This window comes from Salvia splendens, chromosome 1 (genome assembly GCF_004379255.2).
Source record: "Salvia splendens isolate huo1 chromosome 1, SspV2, whole genome shotgun sequence".
Lineage (NCBI taxonomy): Eukaryota > Viridiplantae > Streptophyta > Magnoliopsida > Lamiales > Lamiaceae > Salvia > Salvia splendens.
In genome coordinates this window covers 15,707,947-15,735,438 of record NC_056032.1, presented here as the reverse complement: position 1 = coordinate 15,735,438, position 27,492 = coordinate 15,707,947, and the positions used below count along the sequence as shown (strand labels likewise).

At 41.2% G+C, this 27,492-nt stretch overlaps 4 protein-coding genes and 1 long non-coding RNA gene across 8 annotated transcripts; 4 read left to right on the top strand and 1 right to left on the bottom strand.

Annotated features, from left to right (window-relative positions):
• The first annotated feature begins 517 nt into the window (after nucleotides 1-517).
• On the top strand, nucleotides 518-3,242 carry LOC121796669 (rop guanine nucleotide exchange factor 5-like). The gene is made up of 7 exons (XM_042195474.1): nucleotides 518-1,053; nucleotides 1,126-1,242; nucleotides 1,365-1,519; nucleotides 1,601-1,675; nucleotides 1,767-2,060; nucleotides 2,133-2,492; nucleotides 2,582-3,242. The coding sequence occupies exons 1-7, from the start codon at nucleotides 816-818 to the stop codon at nucleotides 3,062-3,064; spliced, it is 1,722 nt and encodes a 573-aa protein (XP_042051408.1). The 5' UTR covers nucleotides 518-815; the 3' UTR covers nucleotides 3,065-3,242.
• Nucleotides 3,243-16,582: 13,340 nt separating this feature from the next.
• On the top strand, nucleotides 16,583-19,116 carry LOC121744029. The gene is made up of 2 exons (XR_006038414.1): nucleotides 16,583-16,723; nucleotides 18,607-19,116. It is a non-coding gene; the product is annotated as an uncharacterized LOC121744029 (long non-coding RNA).
• On the top strand, nucleotides 16,664-18,563 carry LOC121744019. 2 transcript variants are annotated; one of them, XM_042137463.1, is made up of 3 exons: nucleotides 16,717-17,557; nucleotides 17,646-17,870; nucleotides 17,986-18,563. In XM_042137463.1, the coding sequence occupies exons 1-3, from the start codon at nucleotides 17,063-17,065 to the stop codon at nucleotides 18,034-18,036; spliced, it is 771 nt and encodes a 256-aa protein (XP_041993397.1). In that variant the 5' UTR covers nucleotides 16,717-17,062; the 3' UTR covers nucleotides 18,037-18,563. The 2 variants fall into 2 exon arrangements, with proteins under 2 accessions (XP_041993390.1, XP_041993397.1); XM_042137456.1 differs by having other exon boundaries at nucleotides 16,664-17,557; nucleotides 17,646-18,563.
• A 1,785-nt stretch (nucleotides 19,117-20,901) lies between the features above and the next one.
• LOC121798732 lies at nucleotides 20,902-22,775 on the bottom strand. 3 transcript variants are annotated; one of them, XM_042197876.1, is made up of 4 exons: nucleotides 22,688-22,750; nucleotides 22,285-22,344; nucleotides 21,840-22,192; nucleotides 20,902-21,718 (listed from the first exon to the last, which is right to left on the bottom strand). In XM_042197876.1, the coding sequence occupies exons 3-4, from the start codon at nucleotides 22,098-22,100 to the stop codon at nucleotides 21,116-21,118; spliced, it is 864 nt and encodes a 287-aa protein (XP_042053810.1). In that variant the 5' UTR covers nucleotides 22,101-22,192; nucleotides 22,285-22,344; nucleotides 22,688-22,750; the 3' UTR covers nucleotides 20,902-21,115. The 3 variants fall into 3 exon arrangements, with proteins under 3 accessions (XP_042053810.1, XP_042053827.1, XP_042053818.1); XM_042197893.1 differs by having other exon boundaries at nucleotides 21,840-22,344; nucleotides 22,688-22,775; XM_042197884.1 differs by having other exon boundaries at nucleotides 21,840-22,727.
• A 1,036-nt stretch (nucleotides 22,776-23,811) lies between these two features.
• On the top strand, nucleotides 23,812-26,846 carry LOC121805202. Its single transcript, XM_042205029.1, has 3 exons — nucleotides 23,812-24,063; nucleotides 26,399-26,708; nucleotides 26,798-26,846. Exons 1-3 carry the CDS (start codon nucleotides 23,812-23,814, stop codon nucleotides 26,812-26,814), a joined length of 579 nt encoding a protein of 192 aa, XP_042060963.1. The 3' UTR covers nucleotides 26,815-26,846.
• The last annotated feature ends 646 nt before the right edge of the window (nucleotides 26,847-27,492 follow it).

Here is a 27,492-nt window from a genome sequence, read left to right as displayed (position 1 = left end):
GCATTTAACATACTTCCCCGATCCCTGAAAAGTATGAACTCTTTCTTTTTAGTCCGTCTCTAAAAAATATGAACTTTCTAATTTTGAAAACTTTTTTATCTCTAATGAGGTGAGTCTCATCTTTCTCTCTTATTTTATGAATTATAAATTAAAACTCGTGTCGAACCAAATATTCATACTTTTCAGGTATGAATGTAGTATATTTATAAGCATATGATTAAATTGAATTTATAAAAAGATAATGATAAAAAAAAGCAGTTGAAAATTTCCTTGTTAATCTAGAACTAGAAATCAATTAGTAAACCAGCTTGGCAATCAACAAAAACTGGGGATGATGTACATAAGTATAGCACTTGATTAATTGATAATGACCAAATAATTAATTAAAGAAAGAGCAAAATAGTAAATTGCGTAGATCGAGCAGCCCCACGCCTACGGCTTCGCATCTCTATCACTATTATTATAGTAAATCATTATTTTGAATGGGACTTCCAAAGTAGACGTTGGCCATCTTGTGACTTGGTAGTTACCTTCAAGCTATTTTGAAAATCAAATCTGCACTCAACACACACAGTGAAAACCACCACTTTCACGCAGTAGTAGTACTAATAAAATCCAGTCTACCCAAGAGAGATAATCCACGCCTAACCGTTTAAAGATCGCTTTTTTCCCATTTTCATTTTCGAAATTTCGACCTTTTCAACCTTTGTCCGTTGCCAAGATTGAATCTTTATGGCCTTCTCTGAGGCAACGGCTAACCCCTTTTCTTGAATAGAAGCAACCCCCTTTTGTGGTAATTCCCATTTGCCGTTTAAATGGCTAGCGCAACTGGGAAGAAGAAAGAGCCGTCCGAGTTGGCGAGTGATGACTCAGTGAGTGGCCCGACTGGGAGCAGCAGCTCTGAGAGTAGATCGAGTTCTGACAATTCTTGCTCAGCTCAATTGGGTTGGCCGATCAAGAAAACCCCCAATCAGTCAATCAAAAACCCCCAATTGAATGCTGAGTGTTGTGACAGTGAGAATGTGTTGACGAAGCAGACCTCAAATCTTTCAGGTTAGTCAAGACTCTCTCTTGGTTATAATCTTCAAAGGATTTGATATTCATTCTTTTTCTTTTTAAATAAAGAAATGGAGATGATGAAAGAGCGGTTTGGGAAGTTATTGCTGGGTGAGGACATGTCAGGAGGTGGAAAGGGAGTGTGCCCAGCGTTGGCGATTTCGAATGCAATTACAAATTTGTGTGGTAAAGATTCAGTTTTTAATCTCAATTGTGTCTATATTTGTTTCTGAATTAGCATCGAAAATTAGATTCTATATTTATTTGTATGTTGTGGTGATGATATGTGACAAATTGTTTGTCCATAGCTACTGTGTTTGGGCAGCTGTGGAGATTGGAGCCATTGCAGTTGGAGAAGAAAACAATGTGGAGGAGAGAAATGGAATGGCTTCTCTGTGTTAGTGATTACATTGTGGAGTTGAAACCTTCTTGGCAGACTTTTCCTGATGGAACCAGGCTTGAGGTGAAGCATCTAGTGATGGACTAATCTTTTTTGGAAACTAGTTGATGAACTTGAATTGTGATTGGTTTTTGTTGTGTGCAGGTTATGTCGTCTCGGCCAAGATTGGATCTTGTTATTAATCTTCCGGCTCTTCAGAAACTCGACAACATGTTGCTGGTGCGACTTGCACGGATTTCTCTTTCGACATTGTTTTTATCTCATCTTTTAATATTGATTGATCTCTGTGATTGTCCTTGTGATGTGGCAGGAGATACTAGAAGGGTTCACGGAGACTGAGTTCTGGTACGTTGATCAAGGTGTGGTAGCTCCGGAGAGTGATGATGGATCAGCCTCCTTCCGGGAAGCTACTCAACGACAAGAGGACAAATGGTGGCTGCCTGTACCCCGTGTCCCTCCTGGTGGTCTACCTGAGGCCTCGAAGAAGAAGCTGATCAACAAACGCGATTTTGCAAGCCAGATACTCAAAGCTGCTATGGCAATCAACAGCATTGTTTTGGCTGAGATGGAAGTTCCTGAGTCATACTTGGAAACACTCCCAAAGGTTTATTATTAGGATTTTCAACACTAGAATTTGAAAGAGGAAGTTTCTGATTCGTGTTTTTTTGAATTGTAGAACGGGAGAGCATGCCTCGGGGATGTCATCTACCGCTACATAACATCATGTCACTTCTCCTCCGAGTGCTTGCTTGATTGCCTTGACTTGTCAACGGAGCACGTTGCTCTAGAGATAGCAAACCGGGTGGAGGCAGCAATATACGTGTGGCGGAGAAGGCAGCATCCAAGGCCACTAACTCATCCAAACCGTTCGACCAACAAGTCATCTTGGGAGATCATTAAGGATCTCATGATGGATGGGGACAAGAGGGAGCAGCTCCTCGCTGAACGAGCTGAAACCCTCTTGCAATGCTTGAAGCAGCGATTCCCTGGTTTAACACAAACCGCACTGGATAGCACCAAGATACAATGCAACAAGGTAAAATTAAACACACACATACATATATACTATACCCTCTTTTGTGATGTGGATTGATGTAATAATAATGTGTTTATGAATTGTTGTAGGATGTCGGGAAGGCCATCTTGGAGAGCTACTCGCGCGTGTTGGAGAGCCTCGCATTCAACATTGTAGCGCGGATTGAGGATCTACTCTACGTTGATAACATAAATAAGCAGTCTGAGAAACTTTCAACAGTGAGTGTGGTTTCTCAGAAGAAGCTGTCGATGCCATTCAGCGTGCCCGTCTCAGGCACTCCCTACCGGTCAGCATATAGCACGCCTAGCTTCTCCCCGGCTCCGCTGATCAGCCCTGCCAGAGGGGAGAGGACACCGTTCATCGGGGGCAACTGCAACAAGCCTCCACGACGTGGCTTAGGTGTTAGACGAGTCCTAACAAACTATCTTGGGGGCGAGTCTAAAGTGAAGAACTGCAGCAATGTTCGACAAGGCCTAGGTTCTGTATCCAACAGAATCAGTGAAGGCACAACTTCATCGGTGTCCCGTCTGAGCATTGAAGGGAAGGAAACCGAGTCTTCGATGGACCGGTGAAATGTTAGGCATAGACGGAATAGGGAAGATGTGTGTAGCTTCTTTTAGAACAAGCATAGGATGTGTATCCACTCTTTATTATTTGTTCTTTGATTTATTTGTCAATCCATGGTTGTGTTATAATATAACTCTGGATTGTTTTGTGGTTGAAGAGCCTATGATACCACAAGTTATCCAATCAATCAGCCTTGAAGTCGTTAAGAAATAAGAACAGAAGACTAGCAAACACATATACACTACAAATCTGATTCTACAATAAATTAAAATATTGAATCTGGAATATAGGTAGCTTTGCAAATATTTATTTGTTTCACAATTGAGATTAGTCTAAGATTAGTTCGTGGTTATCTTTTTATTCATTATATGATTAGATATGTCTTCGTCTATAAAAGGCACGACGGTTATTGAATAAAGCATGAATTATTTTTGGAACTATGTCCCATGCTACTCGCACTTTTCACTTTGACAGCGTAAATTTGAACATGAGTAATTAGTGAAATTAAATTAAATTAAATTTTTAAGTGCAATAAGGCAACACTTGTTAAAGGAAATACGAACTAACTCTAATATCTTAATTAAATACCATAATTTTTTTTATCTAAAATAGAAATAGTGCAAATAGTTTTGAATCCAAAAATGAAATGCGCAAGTAGCACGAGGCGGAGAGAATATCAATCAAGAAAATTTCTCTTTGAGTTTTGGTTCGTAGCAATACCACAACTTATCAAACGAATTTTCTATCATATCAACTACTCATTTAGCCAAAACACACAATGTACGTGACTCATTTTTGCAACTAACTCAATTTTGAATTAAAATACTCCCTACGTCCCTAAAATATTGTCCAAGTTTTACTCGATACGAATTTTAAAAAATATGAAGAAATGTGAATTAAAAAAGTTGGTGTAATGAGAGTCCCACATTTATATATTAGTTTTATAATGGAATGTGAGTGGAATGAGTTGATGGAAAGTGAGATCCATTTACCAAAATTAGAAGAAAAAAAAAGTAAAGTGAACAACTTTTAACGGACAGACCAAAATGGCAAAACTGGACAACATTTCACGGACAGAGGGAGTAGAAAAATACTTAAAAGTCATTTCAACTAGAAAATTACAATAATCTAAAAACTACAATGAACATAAAAAAAATACTCCCTCCGTCCCACTTTAGCAGTCTTAGTCACTTTTCTGCACTAATTTTATAAAAATATACTCCATCCGCCCCCATTAATTGTCCACTTTGGTTAAAGAAAAGTGAGTTGAAAAAGTTAGTGAAATATGAGTTGTACATTAGTTTTATAATAAAATGTGAGTGAATTGAGTTAGTGGAATGTGAGACCTACTTACTATTTATGATAAAAAAATGAAAGTGGACAATTAATGAGGGACGAACGAAAATAGTAAAAGTAGACAATTAATAGGGGACGGAGGAAGTAATAAATAGTTAGAGTGAAAAAATGGTAAAGTAAGAGACAAAATAATGTTCCACTTAGAGTGAGACGGAAGGAGTATTTCTCAATCCAATCCAAATAAAACCAACCATTTTACTTGGCAAAAAACTTATTCTATGTGGGCAATAGACCATTTTTTAAATTCCTGGCAAGTAGGATAAAAAGTCATTTAGAAGAGCAGTTGAGAATTGTTCTATGTGGCCCTATTGTACGGGGGAGGCTGCCGACGGCGCTATTGCGGCAGGTTCCGCCGAGAATTCCGGCTGCGGAATTATTTTTTTTTGTTTTTCATTATAACTCTATAAATACTCTATTCCACACCCCTTCACTTCAATCTCTCCTTATCTCATTTATCACTCTCAAGAAAACAAAAAATGAATCACGGTGGTCCCCTAACAATCCCGATGGAACATCGATGTACACTAACTGTTCATTCCCCAATGGTTTCCCAATATTGTTTGCTGACGGTACCCCGATGATCCCTACCATTGCCCAACTGAGAGGACCCAAGACTCCGGCTATCCAGGCCACCTACTACAACTTTTGTCAAGTTACGGGGATTGAGAGAAAGTGCATTGGCCGGCCATGAATAGCCAAGATCTAAGTACCCCAGAAATGCATGGCTCCACCATGGACCTGAACTTCAACATAGACGAGTATGAGCTCTCGAACATGGAGCCATCACACTCCCTCCGGAGCATGCTTCCCAGGTGCGCACAAACGGGAATGGGAAGGGCAAAGCAACGTAAATGTCTAAGCCTATCACTCGCTCTAACTCTACAACCACGATGAGACTATGGTTCTGGCTAGGTCTTGGGTCGACATCTTCGAGGACCTGATCTTCACGAACAAACATAAAGTGAAAAATTTATGGTTGCGGATCTCGGAGATGTACCATTCCCTGAAGCTGACATTGGCAAAGGAGAACAACAAGGACCATCTCCGCAAGCACTGGAACTGGGTCAAAGCGGATATTTCCAAATTTGCAGCCACCTACCACAACACCCAAAGGATGCGGGGCAACGACCAAAGTTGGGAAGACATCCACGACTAGGCCATGAGACGTACTCCAACAACGGTATCAATCCCAAGTTCAAGTACTACGACGTCTTTCTTCTTGTGAAGGACCAAGGTCAGTGCCGCTGGCAGCTACACTAGAAGTGGCAGGGGTGATGCCATCGACTTGAACCCTCCAATGGAGGAGACTGTTGGCACACAAGTGCCAATAGACATTCGTCCCATTGGTGCCAAGATGAAGGGGAAGACAAAGCCAACCTAGCCACCAGACCCAGCGCCGCAGCCGAAGAAAAAGCCCTCCAGTTGTTGGTCAATACATCGTTGCAGCGAACTGTTCAAAGGGATCGATAATAGGAGAATTCTGTATTTCATTTTTTTAATTCTTGTACAAAGAGTACTACAATATAGGACTATGATTTGCTATACAAGGTAATGAAATTAATTACATTGATTCAGCATCTTCTATGTTTGGTACAGTATAATTCTTCCAAATCTTCGGTAATTTGGAGAATATTCTTCGTGATCTCCGTAATCTTCTCCAACACTCCCTCTCAAGTTAAGTGACGGGATTCCCGATACTTAACTTGCACAATACTTCTCGGAAGGACTTCGAGTTTACTGCCTTTGTCAATATGTCTGCCAACTAATATTCAGATTTTACATATGGAATCTCAACTACCTTTGCTTCGATGTTGTCCTTTATGAAGTGCCTATCAACTTCCACATGTTTCGTACGATCATGTTGAACTGGATTTTCCGAAATGCTTATAGCCGCCTTGTTATCGCAGTACAACTTGCATGTTTGGGATGAAAAAAGATTCAACTCCTTCATAAGTTTCCGTAGCCATAGTAGCTTAGTTAATCCACTCTTAATACCCCGAAATTCTGCTTCTGCACTAGAAAGTGCCACCACCTTCTGTTTCTTGCTTCTCCATGTTACAAGGTTACCTCCTACAAAGATAAAGTAGCCCATCGTCGATTTTCTATCGTTTGGGTTCCTGGCCGAATCAGCATCAGTGAATCCATGTATCTGTAGGTGCCCATGCTTCTCGAAGAGAATTCCGTGTTCGACTGGCCCCTTTAAATACCGCACGATCCGTAGAACTGCCTCCCAATGCTCTTCTTGGGGTGCGTGCATGAACTGGCTTACGACCCCTACATCATAGGCAATATCTGGTCTTGTATGTGATAGATATATTAACTTCCCGACCAATCGTTGGTACCTTCCTCTGTCAGTCTGTTTTGCCCTTTCCTTTATCTGCAGACCGTGGTTCTGGACCATTTGAGTGTCTGCTGGTTTACAATCTATCATCCCAACTTCAGCAAGCAAATCCAGCACATATTTCTTCTGATTGATGAAGATTCCCTTCCTTGATCGCAGTACTTCTATACCCAAGAAATACTTCAACGACCCTAAGTCTTTCATTTCAAACTCGCTGAACAGATTTTTCCTTAACTCTGCCATTTCTTCTGTGTCATCCCCGGTAAGAATCATGTCATCCACATATATGATCAGGCACGTGATTTTATCCCCTCTTTGCTTGATGAAAAACATGTGATCAGAATTGCTTTGCCTATACCCATACTTCTTCATCACCTCTGTGAACCTGCCGAACCAGGCTCTCGGGGACTGTTTTAACCCGTAAAGGGTCTTCTGCAGTCTACATACTTCTCCTCCCTGAACTCGTCAGTGAACCCGGGCGGGGGTTCCATAAAGACTGGTTTCGCCAACTCTCCATGTAAAAAGACATTAGTCACATCAAACTGATGAAGTGGCCAATCCTTGTTGGTAGCGATTGAGAACAGAACCCGTACAGTATTGATCTTTGCCACGGGTGAAAAAGTCTCAGCGTAGTCGACACCATAGGTTTGGGTGTATCCCTTCGCCACGAGTCTGGCTTTATACCTTTCTATTGTGCCGTCTGGCCTCCTCTTTATTGTGAATACCCATCTGCAACCAACCGTTCTGACTCCTTCAGGCAACTTATCTTTGACCCACGTATTGTTCCTTTTTAGTGCTTTTATCTCTGTCAGCATGGCCTCTCTCCAGTGTTTATGTTCCATCGCTTCCTTGGCTGATTGTGGAATCTCTTCTTCGTCATATAGGGCAGCTTCGAACGCCCTTGCCATTTTTGTCAGATTTCCTTGCACAAAGTTTGCCACTCCGTATCGGCTTTTCTTTCCAATCTTCTCAGGGGAGTATCTTTTCGGTGGGATCCCCCTTGTGCTTCTGGGGGGAGGACATATCTTCCAGTGTCACTGTCAACTGTGTTGTTTTCCGCTAATACTTCTGCATCTATCGGGTCAGTATCAACCGTATGGACATTCGGTTCAGAAATTACCTCGGATATCGGCGGAGTAGGATCGAGGGATCGCGGTTGAGAGGACTCACTTGGCGAGACATGCTCGGCGGTAGTGACAACTGGTTCTGTTAGATCCTCAATCGAAGAATTTGGAAGTGGCACGACCCAACTTAGATAGTCCACAGAAGTATCAGACTCATTCCCCCCCTGACTACTAAGGTGGGTCTGGTAGAAAAATTCGGTCTCCAAAAAATTACAGTTCATGGTAGTGGTCATTTTCCAAGTGTTGGGATCAGAACATCGGTAGCTCTTCTGGTTCACCCCGTACCCAACGAAGACATATTTGGTAGCACATGGGGATAATTTGGTTCTCTCGTGTTTGTCAATATGAACATAAACCGTGCAACCAAAAATCTTGGGTGTAAGGTTCAAATGTTGGGGAATTTTAGATAGAGAGGATAGGATATCAAGTGGGGTTTTTTAGTTCAGGATTTTTGTGGGTAGGCGGTTCATGAGGTAAACGGATGTGGCTATGGCTTCAGGCCAAAAGTGTTGAGGAACTTTGGATTCAATCATGAGGGCTCGGGCTATTTCTAGGATTGTTCTATTTTTTCGTTCGGCTACCACATTTTGTTCAGGTGTATAGGCACAGGAAGTTTGATGGATCATCCCCTTTTCTTGAAATTTTTTTGTCATAGGGTTGTTAATAAATTCCCTCCCATTATCGCATCAAAGAGTTTTGATTGAAGTATGAAATTGGGTTTGAACCATGTTAAAAAACAAGACAAACTTATCTATCACTTCAGATTTGTGTTTCATGAAATAGATCCACGTCATTCTAGTGCAATCATCAATAAATATAATGAAGTATCGAAAACCCTTTCCCCCAATAAAAGGTGCCGGACCCCACACATCAGAATGAACCAAAGAAAATATAGATTGCACACGAGTGTTTGAAAGTTTAAACGACCGTCGGTGGCTTTTAGCCAAAACACAGGTTTCACAAAAGAAATCATTAGGAATAGAAAGTTTTGGAAACAGTAATTTAAAGTAACCAGGGGAAGGATGTCCTAGTCTTCGGTGCCACAGCCAATTTCTTGTTTCATGGACCCGTGAGCCAGCATCGCACTACCAGTTTGAGTTATCTCGTCCACGTAGTAGAGTTCACATTTCTCAGTGCCACGCCAAGGTATCCTCTTCGTCCGAATATCCTGTAGAATGCAGAAATCAGGGTGCATCAGAAGAGTACAATTCAATTCTCTTGTTACATCGCTAATAGACATCAATCGCTGAGATAGAGTCGGAACATATAAGCAGTTCTCAAGACGCAAAGTAGGCGATATTTCAACAGTGCCAGACCCTTGTACCGTAATCAATTCCCCACTAGCCGTTTTAATATAAGTCTTGGTAATCGTACTCATGTTAATAAAATCATTCATATCCGGGGTCATAGTATCCGTTGCCCCACAATCAAATATCCAACCCTTCGACATACTAGCCCTTTTATTCACATGAAATGCAGCGAAAATTTTTCCTAGGGGAGCAAAAGGATTTTTAGATACAAAATCACATACTTGGGGGCTATTATTCAAATTTTTTTCATGATGGGGGTCAAAAAAGGATTTGGAGCAGTCTAGGGGGCCTTTTTGCAAAATATGGGGTTGACATTTAAATTTAGAACACTTATGGGGTGAAACTCTAATTTGGAATTCTTAATAGGAGTGTTTGGCGAAATAAAAAAGGGTCTAGGGTTTGGTTTCGAACCAAACCCGATACCTCTATATGTTGGCGCCGCTCCTTCTCTTCCGGCGAAATTGCCGGCTCCCCGGACATTGCCGCCGTCGGTTGGACCCTCTAGATTATCTCCTGACCCGCGACTAGTCGTTCCCCCACGGTTTCCACTTTGATTTCGCGGTTGTCCCTCCTCGGTGACTCCGACCGCCATCTTCGCTTGCGGCTGTGCCGCCCTCGTCTTTTGCCTCTCCTCCCACCACTCCGGGTATCCGAGGCGTTTGAAGCACGTCTCGTACGTATGCTTGGGTTTCTGGCAGTGAGTACACCAGAGACCGGATTTGTCCGGTCGTCCTCCCGACCGGCTGGTTGCGATGGTGGAGCGAGGCAATCCTCCGTTCCGATATGGTGGACGCTGACTCTGGGCAACGAACCCGCTCCCAATTCCATCCCCAGATGATGTATTTCCGGCTTTTCCGCCGATGACTTCGCGGGTGGGGGATGACGATGCCGGTGGCATGACTTGACGTCGAGCTGCCTCCGTCTTCACCCACCCGTATGCTGATTCAACTGATGGGTAGGGGTCCTCCTTGAGGATGTCACGCTTGATGGAATCGTATTCTGGATTCAATCCGGCTAGAAACTTGAATAGCCGCTTCTCGTTCGAGTGGGTTCAGTATTGGTTCACTCCTTTGTCGTAGCAAGTGGCTGGCTGCTTCTGGCATTGATCGACATTGATCCATAGCCAGTGGATCTTCCGGTAATACGTTTCCAAGTCCATACTGCCCTGTTTACTCGTGATTATTTTCTCCTCCAGGTCGTAGATGAGGCATTTGTCCGTTTTGTTCTCGAAAGTGACAGCGAGACTATCCCATAGCGCTTTCGATGTCTGATGATGGGCGAAATCAACAATGATTTCGTTCTCTATGTTGTCGACGATCCAAGAGAACACCACCAAGTCGTCCTTTTCCCAGTCGTTATATTCCCGACTTCCGGGTTCTGGGGGCTCTTCTCGGATGTGCGAGTATGCGCCCCTGCCTCCTATCTTGACTTTCATAAGTCGAGACCACAACGGGTAGTTTTTCCCGTTGAGTTTAAATGCCACTGTGACATTTTTGCTATTCTTCAGTTTTGGTTCTGAATTGATTTTGTTATCGTCGGGTTTAGTATCATTCGTATCTGACATTTTTGGATGTAGGGTTGGTTGCTCTGGTTCTTGGCTAAGGAAGGTCGGGATTGGTATTCTCCGGCTATGCTATGATGATAATTTTCTGAGCCGAGAGGAAGCCGACTCCGATGCCTTGTTCAAAGGGATCGGTAATAGGAGAATTCTGTATTTCATTTTTTAATTCTTGTACAAAGAGTACTATAATATAGGACTATGATCTGCTATACAAGGTAATGAAATTAATTACATTGATTCAACATCTTCTATGTTTAGTACAGTATAATTCTTCCAAATCTTCGGTAATTTGGAGAATATTCTTCGTGATCTCCGTAATCTTCTCCAACACGAACGTTGCTCGACATTGTGATCAAGCTCTCTAAGACAGACGATGAGAGCATCCGCAGCGGTGGCGAAAGACGCCACCGCCGTCCGCGCCGTTGGCAAGGCGCAGGACCGCCGCCGCTGCAGCCGCGCCGCTGGCACGGCGCTGCTCGATGTATCGAGCACGTCCGTGCCAGCGGACGCACACGTGGCGCGCTCCCATTCGTCAACGGCATAGCCGTTGTGTTTAAACTTTTTTTTATTTTTATTTTTTAAAAATCGGTATTTAATTATAAATAATGCTAAAAAATAAAAAAAAATATTTTCCAAATCCCAAAAATATGGCCGTTTTTTTCCCGTTTTTTCTGAATTTTTTTGATTTTTTTTTTATTTTTTTTCCCCAAAATCATCTATAAATACACACATTCATCATCCATTTATCACATCAAATCATCTCTCATTCATCTCTCATTCATAATTCTCATACAAACTATCAACACATTCATCCCCCACTCAAAATCTCAAATGGATTTCACCCATATTATGGCGGAAGCGGAACGCGAAGAACAAGAATACTACGAACAACATCGTGCCGCTTACGAAAGAGCCTTCGGGGGTCCTTCGGGGTCCTTCAAGAGTCAGCGCGGAAAGATGTCGAAAGAGCCTTCGGGGTCCTTCAAGCTCGATTCAACATTGTGAAGGCCCCGGCTCGGCTGTGGTACGTGAATAATATCGCCGACATCATGTTCACGTGTATTATATTACACAACATGATTATAGCCGACGAAGGGCCGAGGGCGGCTAGCTTCTACGACGAGGACGAAGCCGGAAGCTCAACAGCGAGGTCTCCCCTACGCCGAGGCGAGCATACGACGGTTGGCCAGAGGATCGAGACAAGACACACAATGCGCGATACTCGAATCCACAATCAACTACAAGAAGACCTAATCAACCACATGTGGGCGAAATTCGGCAACGAGTAGTGTCATTTTTAATTTTTAGGATTTTAATTATGTAATTTTTAATTTTTAGGATTTTAATTATGCAATGTTTAATTTTATTTGTCATTTGTAATATTTATTGTGGGTTTTAAATGAATTTTAATATTATGGAAATGTTTTTGTGTAATTGAATTTTATATTAATTGTGCTCGTCCTTGCGGAAGAGCACAATTGTGGGTGTTGTGCTCTTGCCAGAGAGCAGGCATGAATAGTACCGCCCGGGCCCACAACCGTGCCGCTGGCAAGAGCACGGTTGTGGATGCTCTGAGGATTTGAAAAAAATTACTAGCAACTTATCGACAACATTATCAGACAATTGAGATTCAAGTGATATGCTTTATTTCTTTATTCGACTAGCTTTTTTTATTTTTTCCTATATGTTTTTTTTTCTCTGTTCAAAATTAAGTATGCTTTGGTATTGTGTTTATGTTATTTTGCTATTTTACTTTATTTGATAACACAAAAATTAACAAAAAAAAGATGAAAATTGTGAAACAAGTTGGGTGTATTTTGGGGTTGATGTTATTGCAGGTGCGAGGCTGGAATGTGAAATGCTGATGTGGCGGTGTGAAAACGAGTTGTGGCGGATTTGGGACGACTTTGGATATGACATGCTTACTTCAGTATGACCTGGTCTAACAACGACTTTAATGTACCCAGTCGTGTCTTTTCAACGAACAATATCGTGGTAAATCCCCAGCCTTCGAATTCACATCGAACGGCCGAAAGTATCATATGGGGTAATACGCAAATGCCATATTTCTGAGGTGGCTGTATTTGTGAAGTCGATTACTTGCCAAACTAATGATAAGAGAGTTTTACTTGCTGAAAGGCAAGAGGTTGTACGGATGGATGTCGAACGGGCATTTGGTGTGTTGCAATCGTTCAGAGCAATAGTGAAAGGCGCGACGCGTTTATGCTATCATGTATGCATACATCATCATGCATAACATGATAGTCGAGGATGATGGTGAAGGAATAACCAATTGGGGCGACGAGAACGCTGGATCTAGCTCTTTAGCTCAGAAGCCCCAACATCACGGTGCACCGTCCCAATTCCACGATTTTAGTCGTCAATAAGCTACAATGCACGAGGAACAAGCACACTATCAACTCCAACAAAATATGATCGAAGAAATTTAAACCCATAACCGTTGAAGTTCGTTGAAGTTTGTTTGTACCTATTTTTCTAGTTTTTTTCTCATTGTACTTTTTTCTGCATTTAATATTATATTTTTAAATCTATGTTATTTTGCTATTTTATTTTTTTACTAACTTAAAAATTTTAAAAAGAGTGAAAAATGGTGAAAAAAACTGTGGCTGATTATGGGACGGGCACTATTGCAATTATCGGAAATGTAATTTAAAATACTGCTATGACATGAGAAAAATTGGACATGGCGAATTTTGGGCGGGTTTTTATCTACTACTGTGGATGCCTTACTTCCATTATCTAACTTTATTGGGCAATTAAGATGTCAAAATAGTGGTATAATGTTCTTTTGTTGATTTTAAGGCCATAAGTCTTAACCTTTAATATAAACATGATGTTGACCTCATATTAAATTTTGTTAGTGGGGTGAAATATGATTTTTCTTTCTGAAATTATTACTACTACAATTTCTCTACCTTTTGGACTCATAGTGCGTTACCACCAAAGAAGTTAGGTAAACTAGCTATACCTTTTTGTTCCATTTTATTTTATGCTATTTTACTACTCCCTCTATTTCATAATAATTTTTATCATTTTGATACGTTCCATAGTGGTACAATCATTTCCCCTTTTAGTAAAAGTCAATACATTTCTTCTCACTTACTTGACTATTTTTTACTTTATTATCTCTTCATCTCTCTATCCTTTTCATTTCTACCTTGTTATTCTTTTTACTTAACTCATTAACACAACGTTTCTTAAATTGTGTGCTAAAAAGAAACACCTCCACTACTATGAAACGGAGGGAGTAGTATGTAATTATTTAGCTAAGACTTAATAGGAGTACTTACTACTTAAGGTTGGTAACACATTATTTTGAATTCCATTAATTAGAAACATGAAAATTTAAGTAAGAACAATGATTTGAGACATAGGGTAGTGATAAACTGCAAACTCTAAATTTTATACAAACTTCAAACTATGATCTGAACCACCGGTTTTCGGTGGAAACCGGCCGTTTTCGTCGATTTTAAAAATTCAAATTTTTGAAATTACCGTTGGAACCGCCGGTTTTCCGCCGGAACCGGTGGTTTTTCGGCCGAAACCGACGGTTTCCGTCAACGGTTTCTGACCAAACCGGCGGCCGGGGGAGCAGTTTCTGAAAAGGCTAAGAAGTAGGCCTGAAAAGGTGTCGGGAGGTGTCGGGAACCGGCGAGACCGGCGGTTCGGAACCGCCGGTTACGGTTCTTCAATTTTTGTGAACCTGAACCGGCCCGGCGGTTCGGGCGGTTCCGGTCCCGGTGACGGTTCCGGGCCGGTTCGTCCGGGCCGGTTTGGAGACCTCTACTTATAAACTACTAAGAGACAAGGGACTACTGTATAGCCCATCACTTATAGCTAAGAATATGTTAGTCACGCCCGCATGGGCGTAGCGCAGTTAGCAACGGATGGACAAATCTTGCTGCAAGAATATGTTAGTCACAAAATTTTCAAAAGATATTTGATTAATTAACTATTTATTTGGAAATGTACCAATATATCTTTAGCAAAAAGTTATTCAAAAAATAATTCACTTGTAATATAACAAATTGAACGGTTTTATAATTATATGAAGCTTCGTTGGGTAATATACAATTAAACGTGTAGAACGGAATTTGGAGCATTTAATTTTAAATTTAATGTTTGATACCATAAAAATATTTTGATCTAGATTGAATTTCCAAATTCTCTCATCTTCACGATTTGAATTTCATATCAAAGTAAATAATTGGCATTCCGAATAGTTCTTAAATCGGACACCACATGTGCCACACGCACGTTGCACGCACACACAACGCGCTTACAATCACACAATACACACACAAGTTGCGCACACACTTTGTACAAGATACACACAATACACGATGTGCACGCGCGCCCCACATACAGTGCCAATAGGACTCAATGACTTAAGGTTGTGTTATCAATTGTGGGGTATTATTTAATGTCAATGTCTTCGGAAGCAATTGCGACGGTAGAAAAATACGATAGATATGGATAATGAGAGAGAAACAAAGTGATGAGTGATAGATCCTAGAGATATGTATATAATGGTTGTCGTTAAAAAACAATGACGGCATCGAAAGAGCTGCAAGTGTCTGGAGAGCAGTAGCGTTGTTGTTGTTGTTAAAGCAACGACGATGTCGAAAGAGAGTCTGAAAAGACATAACATAAGAAAGACATAAAGAAATATAAAAATAATAATAATAGCTGTAAATCCGATTGGAGCAAGATCATACAAGAATTTGTAACTCACAAATTGAGATGAAAACGATTCAAGAACACGAAGATATATGTGGTTTGGCGTAGGCCTATGTCCATTGACAAAATGAGAAGGAATTCATTGATGATCAACTATAGATACAATGAAGAAGACCACTCTCATATCGAATACGAACGGGAACTATGAACATTCATTTTCTCTCCCTCAATCTCACTCGAAATATGACATGGTTTCGAGAGCACATAGCACAGATTGCAATTTGTATTCTCTCTGATGAAGTTGTTCTCTCTTGCTGATCTATACGGCTTGTAGCAATATTTTTAGAAATATTCAAGATCAGTTTCAAGTAACTACATCTTGCAACCGCTCTTTTCTAATCGTTGCAACTGAATTTTCTGTTGCAAACTTCCAACCGCCACCCTTGATCAAGTTACTTCATCACTGAATCCCCTTGATCAAGTTTCTTGAATTATTGGAGTGTTTTATCAGCTCAAAATATCCTAACAATAGCAAATGACATAAAACATAACCTAAGAAAGACCAAATAAAAAATAAAAACTTGCAAAGAAAAACAGAAGATGAAAACAAAAATAATAATATAAGAAAAAAAACAGAAACTAACATAAATAATGGAGAAAATTAAAAATGATAACAATGTGTTTGTTGTCATGTATATGTGTGTAATTCATATATTTAGGGTGCGTTCGGTGTGGTTGATTGAGGGAGAAATTGATTTAGTTATGGTCATTTATGTTGTTCGGTGTGTGTGTTTGTAGCTTCTGGCCCCACATAAATGCGGCTGCCGTCACTGTATATCTCTTAAATGACATTCATAAAGTCTACTGAAAAAGGTTATGTCTATTTTTGAAAAAGAAATAAACAACAAAAATGAGAAGTGTCCCTTCCCAAATTACCCCTTGCATCTATTTTTCCCCAATTTCCCTTCACTCGTTTGAACCTTCCAGTTTTTCTGAAATCCCTAACCCTAGCCAGCGGTGGTGATGACTCTCTCATCCCGTTTCCAAGAGCTCATCGCCGGTGCCAACAGAAGGTGATCGGAATATCTCAGTTCGTTTCCAAGCTTCGATTTTATTTTGGGTGGAATTCGGGTACCAATCTCTAGTACCCCGCGATTCAACGTCGACATTTTCGGCCTATCAGTTGACGAGGCAATTTGGGTTTTTGATAGGTTACTGGAAAACCAACATAACTACACCTACGACTATCAAGAACCGAAGGACGTACAGAGGTACATACTGCCCCTTCGGGCAGAGCCTCTTCGGTTTGCAATTGATCTTGAATTTGTAAAGAAATTTGCATGCTTTTTTGTGCTAAATTCATATCGTTGGGTGCTTTCATTATCTAGCCCGCCATAATATGCACCTTTGAGTTTGTGACAGTTATAAATATAATTCCACCATTCCCTTTGTTCTTGTGTATTGGCCGTTATATTTTTGTGTCTGTTTGCATATGTATCGTATAGCAAGAGTATTTAGGGAATTATTGGGTGATCAGCCTACCAAATCTTTGACACTACCCTTGCGCCGTAGCCACGATAAGAACTCTAGTTAATTCCGTGAGATTACTGATGATGCTTGAAGACCTCATGCTATTATACCGGGTAGAGAGCACAATTCTCGTACAGCGTTACATCAGAGCCCGCACAAACCGTGCTAGGCGTAGGATCATTGGACATGCGAGGCAGTACAGCTTGATAAGTAAGGTTCCTCAGCAATTGATACACTTGGAACGCCTGATTAATGTCACTGATGTTGACTGCATAGCAAACTTAAGAATGGATCGTAACACATTTGGGAAGTTGTGTCGCATCCTCACTGAGCAGGGAGGATTGCGTCCAGGGAAATGCTTAGGCATTGAAGAACAGGTGGCGATTTTTTTGGGCGTCTTAGCGCATCACAATAAAAATCGTGTTGTTCGTTCCAGTTTTTTTAGGTCCGGTTCGACAGTGTCCCACTACATTAACAAGGTTTTGTGGGCTGTTTTGAGTCTCCACAGAGTGTTATTGTCGAAGCCTACACCAGTGCCGGATGATTGCATTGATCACAGATGGAAATGGTTCAAGGTATTTAATATAGCACACCTGTGTCACTGTATACCTTGTTTCACTGTCGGTTTCTGTAAATGTTTATACAAGGTTGTTGTTCTTGTAGGGCTGTCTCGGTGCACTCGACGGTACACACATCAACGTACTGGTTAGCACCAGTGACAAACCTCGTTATCGGACGCGCAAGGGGACTATTGCAACGAACACCTTGGCTGTTTGCGATCGCAATATGCAGCTTGTTTATTTCCTACCTGGTTGGGAAGGGTCCGCCGACGACTCTCGCGTACTCAGGGATGCTGTGGCTCGCCCCAACGGTCTAAAAGTTCCCCAGGTTATGCAGCCTGCTGTCCCCCCTTTTTTTGTGGACATTGGATGTTATTTTTGTCGGGTTTCCAGTTATTGGGTTTAACTATGTACATATCTCCTTACTCTGTTGAACGTTTCAGGCTGTTACTATTTATGTGACAACGGCTACGCCAATAGCAACGGGTTTTTGACGCCTTGCAAAGGGGTTCGATACCACCTCAAGGAATGGGGTATAGGGAATGCACAGCCACAAAATCCGAAGGAATTGTTCAACATGAGGCACAACAAGGCTAGAAATGTAATCGAGAGAGCCTTCGCCGTTTTGAAGATGCGCTGGGGGATATTACGTAGTGCGTCTTTTTACCCAATACAAACCCAAATTAGGTTAATCATGGTGTGTTTCCTACTCCATAATTTTATTCACCGCGAGATGACCAATGACCCCTTCGAGGCAGCGGTTGATGGAGGGAGCTCAGCACTCACCCCGGCTCTAGATTGCACACAGCCTGACTACATAGACTACGTAGACCCAACTGCAGAATGGACTCAGTTCAGAGACTCCCTCACACTGACCATGTGGAACAATAGATAGAGTTTGTTGCTATCATGTTATTAGACCCACCCAGACGTTGTGACCAACTTTGTAATTGAAACAATTTAAATAGCACTTATGTCTGCTATAGTAATGTGTTTCCTTTCGCATATAGATAAAATTCAATTGTACTCCACGTTGACTTTTTCCAAACGTAATGTATTAACAGATATAAATGGGAGTCGGCATACCCGAATGTAGATGTGGCAAGGGGAAGATGGAGTTGCGTCGTGCAGGAAAACGGCTACCAATGCAGGACGCTACTACTTCAAATGTCCCGACAAACTCAACCATGTTGGATCATTTCAGTGGTACAACAAGGCTGAACAGGGGATGGGACAGGGAGGGAAAATGGTCGTACAAGGTCAGGGACAACCAGTTATGGCTGAAGAACAGAGATCTTATGCCAATTTCAGTGCGGGTGAATATAAAGGAGGTGGCCATTGCTGCCGCGCTTCAACCCCGAACGATTTGAAGACCCTAATGCAACTTGGGTTCATGGCCGTCGTGTTGGTAGTAGTGGGAATAGTTATAGGCAGGTTTCTGTGAACTGCTTCTTATTCAGCCTAGGATGGCACTTATGTGTTGTGTCAATGGCGGATCCAGGAACAAATTATCGTGGGGTCGAACAAGATAGTAAATATTTATTTAAAATAATTGTTTAAATTAATTATTTTTATAAATATATTTTTTAATATAAATAATTCATGCGAGTATCGATATTCTTAAAACAACATACTCCACTTTCTTCGTCCCGTTATAAGCAAGACTCTTCTTTTGGATACAAAATTTAAGAAAAAGACGTTTATGGAGCTAACTGAAGAAAGAATAAAATATGATCTTAGATAAAACAAAGATGCAAATAAATAATAAAGTAAGAGAGAACAATTATGTTATATTACGTATTTTGACAAAAAAAATGACATACACATAGCATAATTTTTCTGTAACATACCAAATTTTTAAAGATTTAAAAAATTGAATATGAATAATAAGGTTGAAAATTTAAATTATAAAACTAAGAGTAGAAGAAATTAAGAAATATTTACTTTATATAAGTAGGTGGTTAATTTAGATAAATTGATTTTGATATACTGTAAAAAAAATATTACTACTACTACTACTATTTAACATTAATTGATAAGATGAGAAAATATTTTTAATGGACTTCTAAGAATTAATTCAAATAAAGAAAATATTTCAAAGCCCATTTTACAATTAGATAACATATTTAAGATATTTAATCTTTTAAACTTAGTTAAATTTATTGATGCCGGTTTATTCTATTTCACGAGTGAATATAGGGATGAGAAAACAATAATGACATCGCCAATACCATTCCTCTTTCTCTTCGAAAACAAAAACCGCGGAAGGACTCTTCCCCTCCAACTCCTTCGTTCTCGACGACAGTCTACCTATCCGGCTGCCTCACTTCCTTCCTTTCTCTCTGATCAGTCTCCTCATCATCTCACACAGCGTGAGGACGTGAGGTGGGGGCGGAGACGTGAACGCCGTAGGGTCGGAGGCTGAAGAAAGTAGCTTTCCGGTGCACTCCGTGGCAGGTGGTGGGGTCGGCCGACCCCGCCCGACCCCACCTGGATCCGCCAGTGTGTTGTGTACGCAAGTATATATCAGACCAATCTCGTGATCTTTTTTGTTTTTTGCCAGATGCCATGTTGTTTTTTTTGTGTACTAGCCTCAGCAGATGATTCCCCGGGGCTTTAACGGGCTTGTAGTTTTTAATGATTCCAGTGCCTAACCAATTCGAGTATCTTCTATTTCTCTTGCTTGTGTTGAGGCTTGCAATATAATGTGTATTTTTCGAGCTTTTAGAACAATTAACTAATAACACACAAGCTTAATAACACACAAGCTTAATTTGAGATTGATAAAATTCGTCCCCACAAAGTCGTCTCCCCTTTCTTCCCTCTAATTTTCTGAAGGTTAAATTCCTCAAACTCCTGCCAGAACTGCCACTTTGCAATTAGAGTGTAAAACGCCCGACCGGGCGAAATCGAAATGAAAATCGCCTGACCGGGTGAAGCATTCTGGACTCCACTCGTCTTTCACCCGATCGAGTGTTTTGGTTGTGCCAAAACACCCGACCGGGTTGTGCATCTGGAGTCTCCAAGCTAGAGCACACCAAGTGTTCGATGGAATGATTCAAAGAGTCATCTGTCCATATCTTGACATAGCATACCAATTTGTTTGATGAAATGTCTGAGTGTATCAGCCCCTATTACGTGAACTACAATGAAAACCACAATTTAATGAATCATAACTTGTATAAAAGTATGAAGACCAAAGGGGAAAATTATGTAAAAATGCTTCGCATCACAATATATTTTCAAACCAAGTCCATTGAAAATGCATTATGAATCATTGCAATAGTAAAACTTACGCTTTAACTCCCATATCCATTTTATACATGGACTAGTGTGCATTCAAAACAAGAGTGTTATACTGAGAAGCACATCATAATAGCATATGCATCACTTCATATAATAGGAGTTGTACAAACTGCACGATAGAGCCCATAAGTAGTTGCGGTTCATATCAAACAACACGCCTGCTACAGCAAAAATATGCGATTTCGAACTAATAACCGTTTTGCATCGGTTTCCCCCCACCGAGAAAAGGTAGCAACAAAAAAAATGTCCAAAACATTTTATCTGCTTTCACATTACTTTCTGATTCTCCTCGATAAGCTTCAACAGGTATCCAAGACGAGCGCCAGCTCTCATTCCCATGAATACCTCAAGCCGCTGCAGCTTGTCGCTTAAGATGTTGCACAGTTCGTACCGTTCATCGAGTGTGAGGCCTTCAACAGTTTCCAGCTTGTCGAATACATCTTGCTTAGACTTTCCAAGATCGAATTCATAGGCGATTCTAGATGAAATCACCTCCAGGCGGGCGTTTGTCTCAGCATGCAGATTTGAGAGGAATTCCATGATTGCTGCATCGGCTCCATCGTGTTTGCGCTTCTGACTACCGCCGGACTTGTTGATGGAAGCTTGTTTGCCATTGTTCCCTGAGCTGTAGGCTTCAAATCCCGACGCCTGTGACAGACGAACCACGTTCTCGGAATCACGCTCCTCGATGTCTGGGAACTCGTTCTCATTGACCTCGCTTAAGCTTGGGCCATTGCGTCGCATACGATTCACCGCATCATTAACCTGTTCTGCACCTGCACTGCTAGCACGGTCCTTTCCGAAAATGGCCTTCCATGTATCCCATAACGGCCATGACTTGCCCCGCATGAACTTCGCATCCTTATCAGCCTACACATTCACACGATGACAACATAACAAGAAAAAAAAATAACAGGGTGACGTTCATTTTTGTGATGATCTCTTGGTCGAAATTGAGAGATCTAAGCCATGCAATAATCATCTTCAGTACCTGGACGATTGCATCCCACTGATCGTCGTCGCATTCAATCATATATTGCCCATCCGAATTGAATCCCACGCCACTCCGGCCTAGTATTTTTGTCAGGCTCGTGTAGTTCTTCTTCCACGCGGAAATCCTGGAGGTGATATGGGGCGTGCCTTTGAGGTCGGTATTTGGAAACTCCTTTCGTAGACTGTCCTCAATCTCCTCGAAATACCCATTACGAAAGTCATTGTCGGATTTCCATCCTTGAGCAAGTAGCTCAAGCATTGATGCAGCCAGTATCTCCTCTTCTCGGGCACTCCATAACCTCCGGGTTCGATCACCTTTTCGAAATTTGCGTGATTAAGTGTCTGTGTTTGCTGTCAAGGCACATAAATGATTACACCATAGTCAAACTGATGAATACAATACCCCACCGTTAGAGGAAGAGTAGCCTAAGTCAGCGACAAACCATGGGATGGTATTCCTAGCGACCGACCACCACCACGGCGTGTTGGATCAGCCATGATACCTAATTCCAAATGCACAAATTTTTTCTTATCAGAACTGAACACATATTCTTGCATAAGGCATTCTCATATACAATAGCCCTGCATTTGAGTTAACACAACTGAAGAACACAAATGAAAAACAGTTCATTCATGCACTTGACTTACATCTATTCAAAAACCGAAGCAGGCACAATACCCTGCTCCATCATACAACCACAATAAAATATGAAAATACTGAACTAATCTCAGAATACACCACAATAAACGCTGGAACTACAATTGGGCGGATGTCCTTCCCAGTGGGAAAATGCTGTTCTAACTCTACACAGCCTGACAGAATTGCTCGTAAATATTTCAAAATACCTCGTTATGCATCTTGAGAGCACTCCGTCTGCAGATGTCCTTCCCGTTGTTCCTACCTCTTTTTGTAGTGAGGTGAAGCTGAGGTATGCGTTTATTTGAATGCAATTTAGGGGGGATGCGCGGGAGAGGAAATTTTTATGCGTCTCAATGGTCAATGTGGGCTGTTACCAATAAAAGTGGGACCCCTCAAAAGCGTGTGGTGCCAGCATTTCCATAAATTAGATTAGTCAATGAAAGTAGATGAGGTTTCAATAAATTCCATTTATTAATTGACATCTCGCATTCCCTATTTTATATGAATTCCTGTTACAGGGGTGGCTCACATTTTGTGTAAGTGCTAATACCCTACTTCAGATAGATGTATACAAGTCAAGTAAGCAGATAAATGAGGAAATAATCCCACCTACACAAAGACTCATAAAACTCGAAACAAATAAGCTGCTTGGCTTCTATTTTTGGTGGTGAGGGAGCTGTGTTAAATACAAATACCAACGGCCCAAACAACAGTGCTCAGCAATGAGTATGTGGCCAGTGCATTGATGTAGGGAGGTAGATACCAGTCTTTCAAAGTAATTAATGTGTAACCCCTATTTAATAGCATCCTCACCCCACGATTAGTCGCACTACTTGCATTCCAAAGCTTCCACCACTAGCACCATGCTCATTCCTCAACAGGCTGTGTATCTGTACTATGGAAACTGGACTCTGGAGATCGATGAGATTGTTCTAAACATGATCATCAAGCTGAAAAGGGAGACCCAATGGAAGTTCGATGATTTTCCATCGTGGTTCTTATTTACGGCGCAGCACGCAGTGTAGTCTAAAGCCAACATTCTGCCGACCGAGGTGGACATCAAACAACGACTCGACTTTCTGAAGTTGAGGTACACCACCTTCAAGGCGGTAGTGGCTTACAAGGGCGCATCGTATGACGTGGAGGCTAAGCTTGTGCGTGCGGCTGATGAGACGTGGGAGGAAATTCTGAAGGTTAGAATGCTCCTTTATGTTTTATACGTTGTGCATGCAATGCCTGATCAATTGTAATTATGTAGAAAACTCCATTCGTGGCAGCGTACTACCACCGAGATGATCCCCACTTCCCGCAGCTGGCGTGCTTGTACGGAATGGACGACGTCAAGAAGGAAGAAGAAGTTTCTGTGATAGTGCTCTCTGACTGCACCGAGGAGATCCCTTCTGATGAACCGAGCTGTTACGAGGTTATTGGAATCGAAGCAGAGGTGAACTCACCGGGGGTTGTCCCCCCTTCCAAGGTTTGCCGTAAACTATTTCCGGCGGATGTCTCACCTCCAGTTGATCAGGAGTCGACCAATGACATAGGCATGTATTTCATAGACATTGGGCCGGATGGGAGGCTGGTAACTCGCCTTGAGACATGCTGGGTTTTTCCCAAGCCAGATGCAGCGAAGACAGAACAAGCTGGGCCTCTACTCGATCACCCAATGCGAGTTCGGTTGCGTCAAACTCGCCTCTCCGTTGGTGGCCACACATAATAAGGCGTCCCAATTTCTAACCAAGATTAGTAGTGATGAGTAGGTTCTAAAATCTGCTATGATAGCATATATAGTAATGCCATAGATCTTGCATCTCATTTTGCTGGACCTACGTTTTGGAAGGTGGAAAAAAATCAATAGTATTGTAATAGGTAGCGCCCAATGTTTTGGTTTGATGTACGGCGTCGTCCCTCGCCTGTTGGTGCTCTGTTTATGAACACCTAATATGCATATTAGGTGATGTTTATGTACGAATTTGATGATGGCAGCTGCTCTGTTATAGATGTAGGAGCATACACGCACATTTTTACAAACCGAGTAGTATGCATTCTAATTCATCGCATGCTGCCCAGCCACGATGACCCCACGATGACCACAATAATCAATCAAGCACTTGAATTACATCTATTCAACAACCCAATAGCGACGCATTCCACCGTCCAAAGCGCATGCAAACACAAGAATGGCTTGCCTCGCAAGAACCACAATTTTTGGCAACCGAATATTAATCCACGAGTGCAGCGTTGCGAGGAACTCCATAAGGGATGGCTCAAATGTGCGACGTCGTCGATGTAAGAGGATACGACACTGCAATTAATATGACGTTGGTGATGATTTTACCCAAAATCGAATGGGTAATGGAGAGATTACCCCTGCCAATTTGCTCCAGTCTACTGCGTGCGTTGGGTGAGATCGGATGGGAGGACGCCTCCTTGCTATGAAAAAATGAGTCCACCCAACATAAGAATCACGGTGTGTTCATAATGTGCGAGGATGTTGAAAATTGAGATGTGGCTTAGGGTTAAGTTGGGAAATTCGGTGTGAATTGACGGCCAATTGACTAAACTCGCATTACTGATACTTTGAAATCTAGACCCCATATATGAAGAGGTGAACACCAGTGTATAAAATGACAAAGTGGGCCAGGCCTTATCAATTCCGTGTCTGTTTTTATTCTGCCCAGCTCAAACATGCTTAGTGTTTGTGTGCGTGATTTCATGTAGTATGTGCATTGTGAGTTGTGTAGTGCATACATAGTTCGTGTGTATGTGTGTGCACACACAATTATTTCAAATTCAATTTCATATCAATCACTTTATTTTTATTGGACAAAAAATTTGAAATTAAATTAGAATAGTTCTTTCAAATTCAAATTATGAGATTCCAGATCCAATCCAATTTCATAATATTAAACGGGCCCGAGCTACTTTAAATCCAAAATCTACATCTTATTATAATTTAACTTTACACACGATATCTTGAAATTGCAAGGATATTTTCGTAATCTCATCGAACTATTATGGGTTGCTGCCCTGCCTCCATAAGCATAAGAGCATCCACAACCGTGCTCTTGCCAGCGGCACGGTTGTGGGCCCGGGCGGTACTATTCATGCCTGCTCTCTGGCAAGAGCACAACACCCACAACTGTGCTCTTCCGCAAGGACGAGCACAATTAATATAAAATTCAATTACACAAAAACATTTCCATAATATTAAAATTAATTTAAAACCCACAATAAATATTACAAATGACAAATAAAATTAAACATTGCATAATTAAAATCCTAAAAATTAAAAATTACATAATTAAAATCCTAAAAATTAAAAATTACATAATTAAAATCCTAAAAATTAAAAATGACACTACTCGTTGCCGAATTTCGCCCACATGTGGTTGATTAGGTCTTCTTGTAGTTGATAGTTTGTATGAGAATTATGAATGAGAGATGAATGAGAGATGATTTGATGTGATAAATGGATGATGAATGTGTGTATTTATAGATGATTTTGGGGAAAAAAAAAATAAAAAAAAATCAAAAAAATTCAGAAAAAACGGGAAAAAAACGGCCATATTTTTGGGATTTGGAAAATATTTTTTTTTTATTTTTTAGCATTATTTATAATTAAATACCGATTTTTAAAAAAAAAAATAAAAAAAAGTTTAAACACAACGGCTATGCCGTTGACGAATGGGAGCGCGCCACGTGTGCGTCCGCTGGCACGGACGTGCTCGATACATCGAGCAGCGCCGTGCCAGCGGCGCGGCTGCAGCGGCGGCGGTCCTGCGCCTTGCCAACGGCGCGGACGGCGGTGGCGTCTTTCGCCACCGCTGCGGATGCTCTAAACTAATCTCTATAAATTCTCCCACCTTCCCCAAACTAATGCATACTTAATTCATCATCATGGAGCATCAACCAAGGCACTCTGCTTTCTGGCCCTTCTCCTTTCCGTTGCCATTTCCACAGACGGCGCCGGCGAGTGTCCGAAATCAACCCCGGACAACGAAGCCATGAAGCTGGCTCCGTGCGCGTCAGCAGCGCAGGACGCCAACTCGGCCGTCCCGAGCAGCTGCTGCGCTCAGGTGAAGAAGCTGGGAAAGAACCCCAAATGCCTCTGCGCGGTGATGCTCTCGAATATGGCCAAAATGGCCGGGATTAATCCTCAAATCGCCATCGGCATTCCCAAACGTTGTAACCTTGCCGATAGGCCAGTTGGTTACAAGTGTGGAGGTTTGATTTCCACAAATTAATTAATCTCTTCTTTTTATACTTATCATTGTTCTAAATTGATAACATATCATTGTTTCTGTGCTGTGCAGCTTATACGTTGCCGTGAAACGTGGATTGGATATGAAGTTTAATGGCGGAGACTGTTGTTGATTTTACTCTTTAATTGTGTTAACATCATCGCTGCGTCTGATCTCTGCTCTACTGCAAGTTAAATATAATAAATAAATTATTTATATTCTACCCTTCTTTTTTCCCCTTACTATTTTAGTTCATAATCTATCCTTCCATGGTAGTAGAGTCACGTCTTTTCGGGAGTATATCAAGTGAGTAGAAAAAAGAGAAAAATAGAGAGAATAAAATAAGAGAAAGAATAAAGAAAGTGAAGGAAAAAGTGTTACTTTTTACTAAATAAAAAAATAACTCCGCTGCTAAAGAAAATGAGGGAAAAAGTGTTACTTTTTACTAAATGGAAAAATAACTCCGCTGCTGTGGAATAGAGGGAGTACTAAATAGGAGAAAAATGATTCTTAAGGGTGGTTTCATGGCTTCAAAACGGAAAAAAAATGGCGGATGCGAACTTCTATAAATTTTAAAAACTACTCGGAGGAGAACAATAAGTATATGCAAATATTTTACGTGAATTACGAAAAAGGGTATTTTAGGAAATGGTTCTACTTTTATGAGTATTACTATTAATAGTGTTACACATGTATCTCGCACATAATTTTTTAAAATTACGTGATTAATTATATTCCTTTGTCTTGAAGATGCCACAAGTTTTAAT

Bases quoted from the DNA above. Each gene is read 5' to 3' on its own strand.
- LOC121798732 (XM_042197893.1), bottom strand. From the start codon at position 22,100: ATGCTTGAGCTACTTGCTCAAGGATGGAAATCCGACAATGACTTTCGT. The intron at 21,719-21,839 runs GTACTGAAGATG...GTGAATGTGTAG, and splicing joins AGTGGGATGCAATCGTCCAG to GCTGATAAGGATGCGAAGTT.
- LOC121744019 (XM_042137456.1), top strand. From the start codon at position 17,063: ATGATGCTTGAAGACCTCATGCTATTATACCGGGTAGAGAGCACAATT. The intron at 17,558-17,645 runs GTATTTAATATA...TTGTTCTTGTAG, and splicing joins ACAGATGGAAATGGTTCAAG to GGCTGTCTCGGTGCACTCGA.
- LOC121796669 (XM_042195474.1), top strand. From the start codon at position 816: ATGGCTAGCGCAACTGGGAAGAAGAAAGAGCCGTCCGAGTTGGCGAGT. The intron at 1,054-1,125 runs GTTAGTCAAGAC...TTTTAAATAAAG, and splicing joins GCAGACCTCAAATCTTTCAG to AAATGGAGATGATGAAAGAG. The intron at 2,061-2,132 runs GTTTATTATTAG...TTTGAATTGTAG, and splicing joins ACTTGGAAACACTCCCAAAG to AACGGGAGAGCATGCCTCGG.
- LOC121805202 (XM_042205029.1), top strand. From the start codon at position 23,812: ATGGACGACGTCAAGAAGGAAGAAGAAGTTTCTGTGATAGTGCTCTCT. The intron at 24,064-26,398 runs GTAACTCGCCTT...GCATCAACCAAG, and splicing joins TTGGGCCGGATGGGAGGCTG to GCACTCTGCTTTCTGGCCCT.